Source organism: Aplysia californica, unplaced genomic scaffold, assembly GCF_000002075.1.
Source record: "Aplysia californica isolate F4 #8 unplaced genomic scaffold, AplCal3.0 scaffold00215, whole genome shotgun sequence".
Classification (NCBI taxonomy): domain Eukaryota; kingdom Metazoa; phylum Mollusca; class Gastropoda; order Aplysiida; family Aplysiidae; genus Aplysia; species Aplysia californica.
In genome coordinates, this window is record NW_004797485.1 from 170,383 (window position 1) to 183,047 (window position 12,665).

Below are 12,665 nucleotides of genomic sequence, written 5' to 3' on the forward strand. Positions count from 1 at the left end.
TCTATCAGTGCTCCGAGCTGGAGTACTGCAAACACAATGAAAATAATTTGTTCAACATTAAGCATTGAGAAATTAAAACTGTTCTCATTACTTTATGGTTTTGTACAAGTTTTCTGAAGTAACATGAATAACGATGAGTAAGTTACTAAGTACATTGACCACAACAATAAATCACAAAGTAGCAAAGGCAAGCACTCATAACGGGACTAACAATAAACTCCTCGTCATCTTCTGTAAGGAGGTAGGGCCAGGACCTGACAGGAAAAGGCATATATTGCCAAGCTAAGCAGATTTTTCTTAACAACCCAAGATATTTATCTGAACCATCTAGACAAATTTTGACAAATTCGTTTGCAACAGTCTTACAGAGTTACAGTTAAGGGGGGGGGGGGGGGGAGAGCTGCAATTTTAACGCAGGTCTCCACAATCAAGCACCTATTCTAATCAGTTCTGCTACATGTGTTAACATTAACCTAGATCTACTTGAATTTCAGCCGATATTGTTTTCAGAGAAACGTATGACATCAAAAGGTAATGTATTGTCAAAATCTCTGAAGAACATACCGAAGAATTTGACTTTGATGAATTCATTGTAAGTAGTCTAACTTCTAAGCTGGTTTTATAAAGGCACCTCTATCATAAACTTTCAAACCAATACACATCATTGTTATTTTGACCATAGACATTTACCACAGACAGGTAAAGAGAGGATGACAACACAGGTAAAGTTCTAGTAGTACAAAATCACAAGTTAGTTCTAAAGGCAAAAGCAACATGGAAACACACATGGGACATATCAACTTAGCCAGCCAAAAGCCTCATTTTGGCGTTATTTTCTGCAACAGTCTTCTGTTCTGTAGGCTTCTGGGTTATCACAACACCGTGGCAAATAATTTATCAAATAACGTACATATTTACACATGACATGAGGTGATCATATACACATGAATGGGTGGAGAATTATTGGACAGCACAGATCTTATTCTTAGAGAGGAGTGAAGAGAGATAGAAGTGACAATTGGCCCACTTGTTCAGCAATGTGTTTTGTTAACTTATTTTAAGGATGTGTTTGCTGGTCACCTTCGTTGTATAACAAGGCCAGTCTGGATTATCCAACACCATAACCTCTGCACAGGCTAGTTAGAGTTATAGCATTTCTTGGGTATAATGCAAGACTACCAGATGAGAAAAAAGACTACCGGGAGGAGATGTTTTGGAAGGAGATAGATATTTAAAAAATCAACCATAGTGCACATACTGTTTTCAAACCGCCATGAAAGAGATATGATGATTTTGGGGGGAAAAAAAGAAAAGACTCCAAAGAGCCCACTGCTGACATGAGTCAAAATCTCAAATTTTACAGTTATAATTACATTTTTGCTTTAAACCTGTGACCTCTTGTCTCATGAGTAGGGTGGAATGTAGGGACAATGAATAACGTGTACATTCTTACATGATTTCTATGTGATGAACACCAGAGCTATATATGGCAGGAATCACAATTAAGTCTTACAATCATTACGAGAGATGTTCAATAAAATGCAAATTGTTAGTCTAACAACTAATGATCATTACGAGAGATGTTCAATAAAATGCAAATTGTTAGTCTAACAACTAATGATCATTACGAGAGATGTTCAATAAAATGCAAATTGTTAGTCTTACAACTAACAGAATCATATCGATCAGACTTTCACCCAATTTTTGGTATCATTGCATATGGTACATTGTTTCATTTTAAGGCTGTTAAGATATATATTATGTAGCATGGGGAATGAACATGACAAGATGACGTTGGTGGTGGTGGTGGTGGTCAAGTTCTGAGAGAGGTGTGATGAACATGACAAGATGATGGCGGTGTTGGTGAAGCTCTGGCAAAGGTCGAGAGGATGGAAAAGGGGGAGGGCGGGGAGTCAAAAGCTCATAAGAATGGGCTTACCAAAATCTGACAGAACGTCCTAGAAAATGATGGACATTCCACACACAGGTGATACAATGAAACTGTTGGTCTTTGCCAAGAAACTCAGGGTGACCTTCTGGTCACATCTCCCGAGTATCTTCATAAATTTTTTAAATTATGCAAACAATCTCAACAGTTCTAGGAAATCAGCAAAGCTTAACACGTAACACTTAACCCTATGGACAACCCTTATGTTTCTGCCCACTGAGCACACACTTCAGTGTGCACCGGTGTAAATCTATTAACTGACCCAAAGAAATTCAGGTGCGAGGCTCCTGTAAACTTTAAGGGCTAGGGCTCAAACTCAAAGGGTTATAAAGTTTTAATTCACGAACATGTATATTATTCATCATGAACAAATATGACATAACTTAATACAACTTTGTGAGTGTTTAAAAGAAAACACCTATGAGACAGCAATTCTAATTTCAAACTTGTCTCGCATAAGAAGTTTTACTCATTTCCTCTAAAAACAGAGCTTTTCTGACATCTCTTGCCCCCTAGAAAAAGCCATATCTATTACAAGCCAGCGTTTGGATTTCCCCAAGATAAAAGACTAAAACCACGATGTATTGATTCTACAGACATTATTAAAAAATGCACAAGTAGATAAAATTGGACTGTGCTAATGTCAGACATTCGTGTTATGCTCTGACTGTATAAGTAGAAGTTGGACAACTTGTTCTTAGTTTTAAAACTAATTAAACCTTGATGAATTTCCACCAAGGTAAGCTTCTTCTGTCTGTTGAAAATTTTTTCATGACACTAGTTACACACAGCTGGGGCATAGTACCTTCGCCGTTCAGGCCTCATGATACAGTAGTCTCCGCCTAAACGCACAGTGCTCGGGAGGGCTCTTCAGCGTGTGTTTATACGGAGCGTGCGTTTACATGAACCTTTGCAAAAGGAGGAAGGGACGCAGTCATTTCATTGCCTTGATATTCTAGTGAACTCTCTTTGGGGTGAGGGTCAATTTTTGCAGATAATGTGACGACACGTGACTGTTTTGTGAAGGATCCCCCGACTGTGGTTATGACTACAAAGGCGTTGAATGGAGGGGGGGGGGGTAGAGAGACAGAGAAACAGAAAGAGAGAGAGGGGGGGGGTAGAAAGAGAGCCTCAATGTAAATTAATGTAATGAATATGCACTATAAAACGTCGGGAACAGCTAAGAGGAAACTGTTGGAGATAGTCATAGAACTAGTCATAGAGACGACGGCGCGGCCACGTGGCTTTCCAAGTGACCACCCCCTGACCGTAAATTCACGGACGACATCAGAATCATAGATCTCTACATTCAGAGAAACATTTCTCTTGTGATTCGTTGAACAAGTACATTATAAGAATACATATACGGTCTTCGAGTGCAATTGATTAGGCTTACTTGGCTAATCTTAAACCCCATTGAGGCCTGTCTAGTGTTTTACTGCATTCATGCGTGTTGCGCATCAGGCCTAGGTTTAACTAAACATTACACGCAGTCACCCGAACACCAGTCAGAAACCTTCTCTCAAAGATGCATTTCCAGTGACCAATAAAAAAACAGTTCAGTCCCCCAACCGCGCCCCCCCTCTCCCCCCTCCCTGACCAGCCCTAGACCAAGAACCAGACCTATGTCTCTTTGGAAAGTTGGGTGTGAAAACGTTGTCCATCACTCTCTTTGTTCCGCGTGAGGGGCACTCTCACCCGGTTTTCTTGGCTTGTCTATGCAAGCTGAGCAGGTTGTAGTGAAAATTTCCCCTTGTCAAGCTTAACCTGTCGGCGTGTGTCGCGGATCGGAGCGTGCGTTTAGAGAGAGTGACCGTGCATTTGTACGTCTAAATTATATAGTAAAAAACTCGTCAGATGATGAAAACGTGCGTTTGAGCGGAGCGTGCTTTTGTATTGCATGCGTTTAGGCGGAGACTACTGTATCATATTCATATCGCAATTCACTTGAACATCACAGTCACAGAGTAAAAAACAAGTACAAGGCTGTAAAAAATACAAGATATGTGCTGTACACTCAGTTTTGCTGCTACGAATGTTGTATCAATGGCTTCCATCTGGACGGATATGGGTAAAATTGACTGGTACAACCTTGCAAAAGTCCATTATTAAAAGTACATCATATATATTTAGATATGAACAATAAAAAGGAAAAACTTAAAAGTAGATTATAGTCGATATAGATCTTCAAAGATAAATTAAAAGAATAAAAATTCAGTTAATTTCCAAAGTAAAGGAAAATAAAATGGGACCTAAATGAAATTCATTGCTCACAATCATAAATTCCAGTATTTTCATTGAAGGTAATGAGGAGTAGCAACAAAATTACTGAACTGATTCATCGATAAAATGAACATGACACTTCCTCTGTCGAAGCTAACATCATTCACACTGGAAGAAAATTCCAAATACAGGTACCTGTACAAGTCATGCTAAATTTGGTACAATAGATTTAAAAATTTTTTCAAATGAGAGTGTATAGGACATATTTACATGCAATCTTAGAACTTAGAATGGATCATTAGTTCTTCTAGAAATCCAGTCATGTACAAACCTGAACTCTTAACCAGGGGTACATTCTCCATAAATGTAACAATGTGTTTGCAAAGCATATAAATTTAATACTGGTACATCTCATGCAAATAAACTGGTTACCAGTATGGTGGTAAGCTACGCTAAATAAATGAATAAATAAATACAGTTCTACCACCAAGAAAAATCTCATTCTTTGATCTTGATGTACGTATATTATAATATATGGTACAATAATATAACAATATGCAATGAGTAAAGAAAAAAAGGGGGTCACGCAGTTGTCACCTGATGTCTGATGTGTTTCTCCCGTCTTTTTCGTTTTGATGAAACCATGAGAGTGGGAGAAAAAAGCTGTGGACTTGCTATGGAAGCACCAGGACAACATCACACATGGATGGTATCGGGCACAGATGGGCCATCTCTCAGGCAGCCATCTTTGTGGGAAAGGCTGAAAATTGCTCCTAACTAAATTATCACAAAGACCACCTCAACTCAAATTTCATTCACTTTCCATTTGTTGAATTTTTACAGTTTATTGATTGACCCTACTTTACAGTAAGAGAAAAACCGTTTTACTAAATGATCAAAGACCCCTTTAACTCAAATTCCAAGTGAATGTTTCATTCATTTCTATTCATTGACATTTTACACAATTTATGGAGACAATGTATTCGACCTTACTTTGCAACATAGTCAAAAATCACGTTTCACCAACTTTGGCGTTGGTCGATTTGTGCCTGACATCGAATCATATGCGGTACGTGAGAGGTGGGAGTGGCCGGGCTCTTCTATGCCAGAGACAGCAATGATGGCAGCGGCAGAGACAACAAAGGGAGAGAGAGTGGTGTCATCCTCCTAGTTCTTGTCCGCTCGTCATCACAAGATGGTGCAGGTGCGGGACTGGGAAGTGAGTTGCACAGGAAGATGTAAAAATGCTCCACGACAATGGAAACAATAGCACAATAATAATGAAAATGATAATGATATTTCATAATAAAAACAATAACAATAATAGCGGTGACAATAATAATAATAGTAGTTATAATAACTTATAATAATAATATAAAATGATAATAGTTAAATCCTAACATTTGCATTAACCCAACAGGCTAATAGGGCTGTCTGAGTGAAATACTTCTAAAAAAACAATGGTGCTTGAAGGTCATAAAAAGGTTTAATCAACTAAACGAACGATTAGGCAGATAAGCACAACACTACTTTAGAAAAGACACTACTTTTGGTGAGTCGTGGTGTTTGTGATTATTAGGAGTTGTTTGCTATTATTTCCTTTACTTCCATCTCTTTACCATTCCAGCTACCGATCACCATCAGTTAATGATGGACAAATAATAATAATAATAAAGATAACGATAATTATGATGATAATCATACCGTAATAATAAGAGTGATACAATTTTGTAATGGTATAGGTAATAATAAAAATAATTTTGATTTAGAGGAACCAGACAATATTTCACATAAAATAATATATTTTTTCGTACTGCAAGTAAAAGTAAAAGAAACAGCCCAGATCTGTTTTGACATGATCTTTTCTTGAGTTGAAAGAGAGGCACATTGACACAATAATGTTCATTTAGTGCAGGAAAGAAGCAAGACATGTAGACAAAAACAAAACAAAAAACAGAAAGAAAAGAAGTAGTCAATCACCCATCTGTCTTTTCTGAAAAAGCCACACCAGGCTTTCACTCCTTATCTCTGGCAAGCCACTCTCAGCAGCTCAGGGTCAGAACCGTTTGGCAGTGGCTTAGGCACATTCCTTTATGAAGACTTTGAGGTCAAATTAGTTTTCAACAATTGCTGAAAACAAGTCTCTTCATTAGATGAAGAACTATCGAAACAGGTTCACTTGTTTTAATTTAATGACCAATTTAGTGAGGTACAAGTCACTTTAGAATTCGTACCAACAGAGGGCCCTGCCCTCATGGGTTTACCCATCTTGGACATAAAGTTAAGAACAAATTCAGATCGAATGCTACCCACAAGCCGATGTATATAGAAAATAGATATGACAAGACGCACATACATGCAGATTTTATTTCTATCTGTTACGGCCAGGAGTATTTAGTGCTTACCTTTTTCTGGGGTGGCTTTTCGTTGTTTTGGTTTTCATCTTTTCCTTCAGAATTCTCTTTGTCATCATCTTTACCTTTCTTTTTATCTTTCTTTTTGTCTTTTTCCTTGTCCTTCTTTTTATCCTTGTCCTTTTTGTCTTTCTTCTTGTCCTTTTCATCACCATCTTCTTCTTCTTCTTCCTCTTCATCCTCCTCCTCTTCATCTTTTCCTTTCTTATCTTTCTTCTTCTTGTCTTTTTTACCTTTGTCTTTTTTATCCTTGTCTTTGCCCTTTTTATCTTTGTCTTTCTTTTTGTCCTTTTTCTGGTCTTTTTCATTTTCTTCTTCCTCATCCACTTCTTCCTCCTCCTCCTCTTCATCTTTATCTTTATCCTTCTTTTTGTCTTTGCCTTTCTTCTTGTCTTTATCCTTGTCTTTCTTTTTGTCCTTTTTCTGAGGAAAGATAAAAAAAGTAGCAGCACTGTAACTTGCATCAGTAAAAAAAAACACATACTACACTACCACCAGAGACAATAAAGACCTCCCCTTTTCTCACCATCATTTGTTATTTCTAAATCCTCACACCCTTGCTCCCCCCCCCCCCCATAGATTGGGAGGCAGCAAATTTTCCACAATTGACTGTCAGAGGAAGGCAACAAAATATTTGCCACTGTCAATAAGAACAGATTTTGAAGGTTAACATCTCCAACATGTTCTATGTGAGTCTAGTGTGGCATGAAAACAACTAAAAATTAAAACGTCACAATTCATTACCATTTGCTGGTACATCTTTAACCCATCTCTATATATTTCACTTTTTAAAATGTTGTTGTTGTTGTTTCAAATCCCTTTAGCTGTGAGCATTTCGCTCTTGGCAGCGCAATGCCTCCCTCAAAACGTTAAAGATATACTTTTCAAATGTTAAAGATATACTTGAGCAGAGCATATCCTTTTACATATCTGAACAGGTCTCTGTGCAAATGACCAAATGACCTTGGACAACATTTTTCAAAAGACATTTTTTCTTCACAATGCAAGAAGCCAAACCAGTGAAAGACACTTTGGATACGTTACCCAAAACTTCATATTATAAAGAAAATAAAATTCCGAATTCCTTTTATTTGCTTCTGAGCAAGTGCCCCATAGCTCAAGACATTATGAATAAAAAAATAAGGTCTTCGACTGAAAAACATACACATCAACGGAGTTTTCAAAAATCAACTTATTTAGTCATCGAAAAAGTAGTATAAGAGAACTTACCTTAGCTTTGCTGTCTTCTTCAACTTCTTCTTTTTCTTCATCCTCATCTTCCTTTTCCTTCTCGTCCTCTTTCTTTTTCTTCTTGTCTTTCTTGTCTAAAATAGAAAAATGGAGTGGTCATTGTTTAAGGCTTTGAGGCGATATTTCCAGAAATAATCAAAGCAAAACCGATTCTACTCTAAAAGCCTTCCAACATTGCATATTGTGCAAGAAAACTTTGTATTGACACATTCGCAAGAATTTATTATACACGAGGGGAAAACCAGGAGTTATCAGATCTATGAATAGAAGCTTAAAGCTACTCGGTTTTATCAGGAATATATGAAAAGTTAGAGTTAAACTCAAAAAAATCATTATAACTTTGAGGTTTAAGTTAGGTTGTACAGAGACAAAATATCCAAGCAATAACAATGCAACAAAATCCTTTGTTTTTTTTAGGCAGTATTTTCGGGATAGGATTATTTTGGAAAACAGAATACTATTTAGTTCCCTTGTGTTGATATTGCCTTATAAAATAGACAATAACTTTCAGTTATTCACATCTCTCTCCTACCTTTCTTTCCTTTCTTCTTTTTCTTGTCATCTTCTTCCTCTTCTTCTTTGTCTTCCTCTTCCTCTTCTTTATCATCCTTTTTATCCTTCTTGTCTTTTTTCTTGTCCTTTTTCTCGTTTTTGTCTTCTTTCTCACTCTCAGCTTTGTTGTCTGCAACAAAAGTGTAACAGCAGAATAAGCTAGCACGTAAGTTAGGTGCTTTCTAAGACAGGGCGCAAAAAAAAGCAAAATATACATTGCTTAGGGGCAAACGAGTAGAATTGTTATTGTTAACCTCAGGCTTTCAAACTATTTGTTCCACTAACAGATTAGAAACAAATAAAGAAATATTGTAGTTCAGTTGCCAGGCATAATTAAAAAAGAGTTTTTCTGGGTCTAAATACACAGATTAAAACTGAAAAGAATAAGGAGGGGACAACACTGGAGGGTCCTAAAATCACAAAGACAACCATGTGGGGATGGGCAATAATAACAATAATAATAATAATCAAAATAATAATATTAGTAATTTATTTTTTAAAAGTATTTTTAAAAATAGTAAAGAGCCTACTTCCTGAAGGCTCTTGGTGCTTCACAATAAGATAAAATTCTGACATCTTATACAATGACACAATTCATACATTTCAATATACAAAATCCTTTAAAATACATACATGCATCTATAACATATACCAACAAACATGGAAGAGGACAAGATGTGAAACAGATTAGAAGTAAAACATACAAAGGAAAGATTCTTACCAGCCTTTCTTGCAAGCATCCAAAACAAATGAAAAATGTCAATCATTAATATACAACACTCACCTTTGACATCTTCTTTTTCCTTTTCATTCACCTCTTCTTCTTCCTCTTCCTCATCTTCTTCCTCCTCATCTTCTTGTTTCTTTCGAGGGACCGGAACTGGACCTTTTTTCTGTTCAGAAAAAAAAAAAGTGAAACGTATACCCTTTAGTAACATTATTACTGATCTATCTTGGCCTATAATCAGTTAACAATTTCATATAAATCAAATACTGTGAAGAAATTAATTTATCATTTTAATCTTGTTCTTGGTAAACATTGTTAGATGAAATATTTTGCATGCACCGTAATAGTTAAATAAATTGAACAAAAACACATAAATTGTATATATTTGACGAAATACTTTGCAGGCACTGTAACAGTTGAATAAATTGAACAAAAACACACAAATTGTATATACATGTATATTTGTATCTTCTTTGAAGCTTCACCATTGATTTGAAGATAAATTTTTAACATATCAACAGTAAATTCAACTTATTATCCTGTGCAAATTTCAAGGATTTGAAATGAAAAAAGTTTGCAGCAGAATTGGGGGCGTCAGAGAAATAGGACCCACATTTGCAGTGTGCTGGTTAAGTTTTTTGTGGTTGCATGTGGGACGAGTGAGTTCAATTCTCAAGAGAAAAAGTTTTTTCATGAAGTATCTCCCTCTGTCTGCAGGGATATTGTTTTCCACTTATCCTAAGATGGCCCTGATAGGCAGGGTCGAAGCATCCACTCTTCCAAACGATATAAATTTAATCAGTTGGAGGGGGAAAAAATTCCAATTTTAGATGACTGACAATGTCTTTGAGCTTTCAGTCTTGGCATTCTCATTGAGGACCTGTACTCTAATGTCATCTTAGTGACAAAATTTAGGACCTATACGCTACTGTCATCACAGTGACTAAATTGAGGACCTACACTGCTATGTCATCATAGTAACAAAATTGAGGACCTGTACTCTTATGTCATCACATGAAAAAAATTGAGGACCAGTACTTAAATTCCACTACAGTGACAAAATTGAGGACCTGTATTCTAACATCATGGCACTGATAAACAAGCAAATCAGGAACAACAGAACACTGGAACTGGCATTGAAAAAGCTCCTGGAACCACCAGCCAGCAGTACAGTGCCATAGTGTTAAGGGTTGATTTCTCACTACCTTATAGTCCAGAGACAAGAGTTTTGGTTAAATTTTTTTATTGTAAACAAATAAAAATTACCAAAATATATTAATCTTTTTCTTTCACTTTGATGTTACCAAACAAGCAAGTAGTTTACTTATAAACGGGATTAATCAATTGCAAGTGGAAAGAGTAAATAAGAATGACATTTTTAAAATAAGAAAATAAATTATTTTAAAAAATGAAGTGTCAATTGTGTTTATATGAACATACATGAATTTAATGCAGGTATGAAGTTATTTACAAGTATGAGAATTTTCGTAACACGAAGTGCTTGAAAGTTACATCCATTGAAGGGTAGTCACACAATAATCAATATAAAGAATCAGAATACTGAGGATTGTAGTACAGAAATCAGAGGTGTGCCCTGTACACACAAAAAGAACCATTACTGTAACTTCAGAAAAAAGAGTGAAAACACACAACTTTAAAAATCAACAGAAAAATCATAAAGATGATTTTTTTTAAAAAGCAGGAACATTTTCAACAACAATCATCAATAGAAGATATAATTCTTTAAGAAACTCAAATGAATATAATGAATTTGAAAACTGAGGGTTGTGAGTTGTGACAAAAGCAGAATCATATCACCATTAGACCAAAAATTGAGCAACTGCAAAGAGATGAGACCTCAAAAAAGTAATGAATATAGAGAAAACTACAATTGTTCCTCCCACCCCCACCCCTAACGGTTCTTTTGTTCTTTTTTTCCAAAACTTAATAAATAAATTCTATTTCCGCACTGACTTTCCCTTAAAAAAAAAATTAAACTACATAGTTGGTCACTGTGAAGGTTTAATGCTCCTTTGAACATTGTATGGTTTCAACGCACAACATAACTGTAAAGTGACAAAATGTTGCCATTTCCACCATATATTATATACATATTCTCTCTATCAAACTTGACATCTCTCACTAGCAATGATCTCATCCTGGCCACGTGGGAAATCAAGCTAAAGCGGGATTCCACGCCTTTTTCCACATGAAAATGCTTCAGTGTGACAAAGAATGTGTTACAAATTACAATATAAATAATCAAGAGTCAGTATATAAGAACCATTCCTGACAAAAGTGATGCAAAACATGTCAGTACAGGTGCATACGAGTAGAGTAATTCGAATATTAAGTGCGACGTTCACTCAATTATACGTGCACACAAATGTTCAAGTAGTTCAAAGTAAAGTCGAAATTTGTTCAAGACGGCCACCAATAGTTGAAGGCAAAAGCGGTTGTCTCAGACGAGTAAATGTCTTGGACAGTGTCGATATTGTAGAGAAAAAATGCAAGGGAGGAAGTGGGAAGTGGTCGTTTGTACAGGTAATTGTTTTGGACAGGTGGTCGTAAGAGCAGGTTCGGCTTGATACACTTTTTTATTCAACAAAAGATGAAAGACGGGTAAGACCAGTGTTTCAATACAGAGTAAAAAAGTATAAGATTTTATTAAAAAGAACCCATCCAACAACAGAAGGAAAAAAAAATGAAGGTAAAGAGTTATTTGCCCCAGACCCAGCAAAAGTTAGCAACAGCAAAATCTCACACAGAACACTAACCTCTCACATTCACTACTATGTTAACTTTCACTGGGCTGGCCTTATAGAGAGCAAATGCAAGCACACTGGGGTAGAGATGGGAGGAGGGAAACAGCAGACAAATGGGGGGGCAGGTGGAGGAAAACTATACAGAAAAATTGGGGAGCAAATGAGGGGGACATGTAAAGAGGGAAATGGATATATATTGCGAATTAGATTTTGCGAGTTACGATTCGGTGAAATGCATCTTTTTACTGTAACCTGATGATTTTTCAGTTTGACAGTGCTGTCATGCAGTAAAAGAAGGCTCTCTTTTGACAACAAATCTATTATTTATAGGGAAAACTACTCTTTATTTTCATTTGACCACAACTCAAAACATTCACAGCAGGGTTGAGACACAGGTAAGGGAGACGGGGGAACATGTAAAGAGGGAAGTGGATACATATTGCGAATTAGATTTTGCGAGTTACAATTCGGTGAAATGCATCTTTTTACTGTAACCTGATGATTTTTCAGTTTGACAGAGCTGTCATGCTGTAAAAGAAAGCTCTCTTTTGACAACATATCCATTATTTATAGGGAAAACTACTTTTTATTTTCATTTGACCACAACTCAAAACATTCACAGCAGGGCTGAGACACAGGTAAGGGAGACGGGTCTCGAGAATCATGTCCAAGAGTACAAGAAAGTTTGTAATTCAACAGAAAGAAACACAGGAACTAAATGCTACTTTTTGGTAGTCAAAAGTCACATCCAAAATGAATTTTGGCAGTCAAGATCAGTCACTCTC

The 12,665-nt window shown here is 36.4% G+C and overlaps 1 protein-coding gene and 1 long non-coding RNA gene across 2 annotated transcripts in view; both read right to left on the minus strand.

Moving 5' to 3' along the window:
• Positions 1 to 5,158: 5,158 nt before the first annotated feature.
• Positions 5,159 to 6,657, minus strand: LOC106011925. The gene is made up of 2 exons (XR_001184901.2): positions 6,577 to 6,657; positions 5,159 to 5,383 (listed from the first exon to the last, which is right to left on the minus strand). It is a non-coding gene; the product is annotated as an uncharacterized LOC106011925 (long non-coding RNA).
• A 1,769-nt stretch (positions 6,658 to 8,426) lies between these two features.
• LOC101847588 (X-linked retinitis pigmentosa GTPase regulator) overlaps positions 8,427 to 12,665 on the minus strand; it is a gene marked incomplete at its 3' end in the record, with an annotated part of 28,436 nt that continues 24,197 nt past the window's right edge. Inside the window, exons 16-17 of the mRNA XM_035970054.1 lie at positions 9,173 to 9,281; positions 8,427 to 8,518 (exon numbers count right to left, since the gene is read on the minus strand). Coding sequence (XP_035825947.1) covers positions 8,427 to 8,518; positions 9,173 to 9,281 — 201 coding nt within the window. The remainder of the gene's footprint in view (positions 8,519 to 9,172; positions 9,282 to 12,665) is intronic.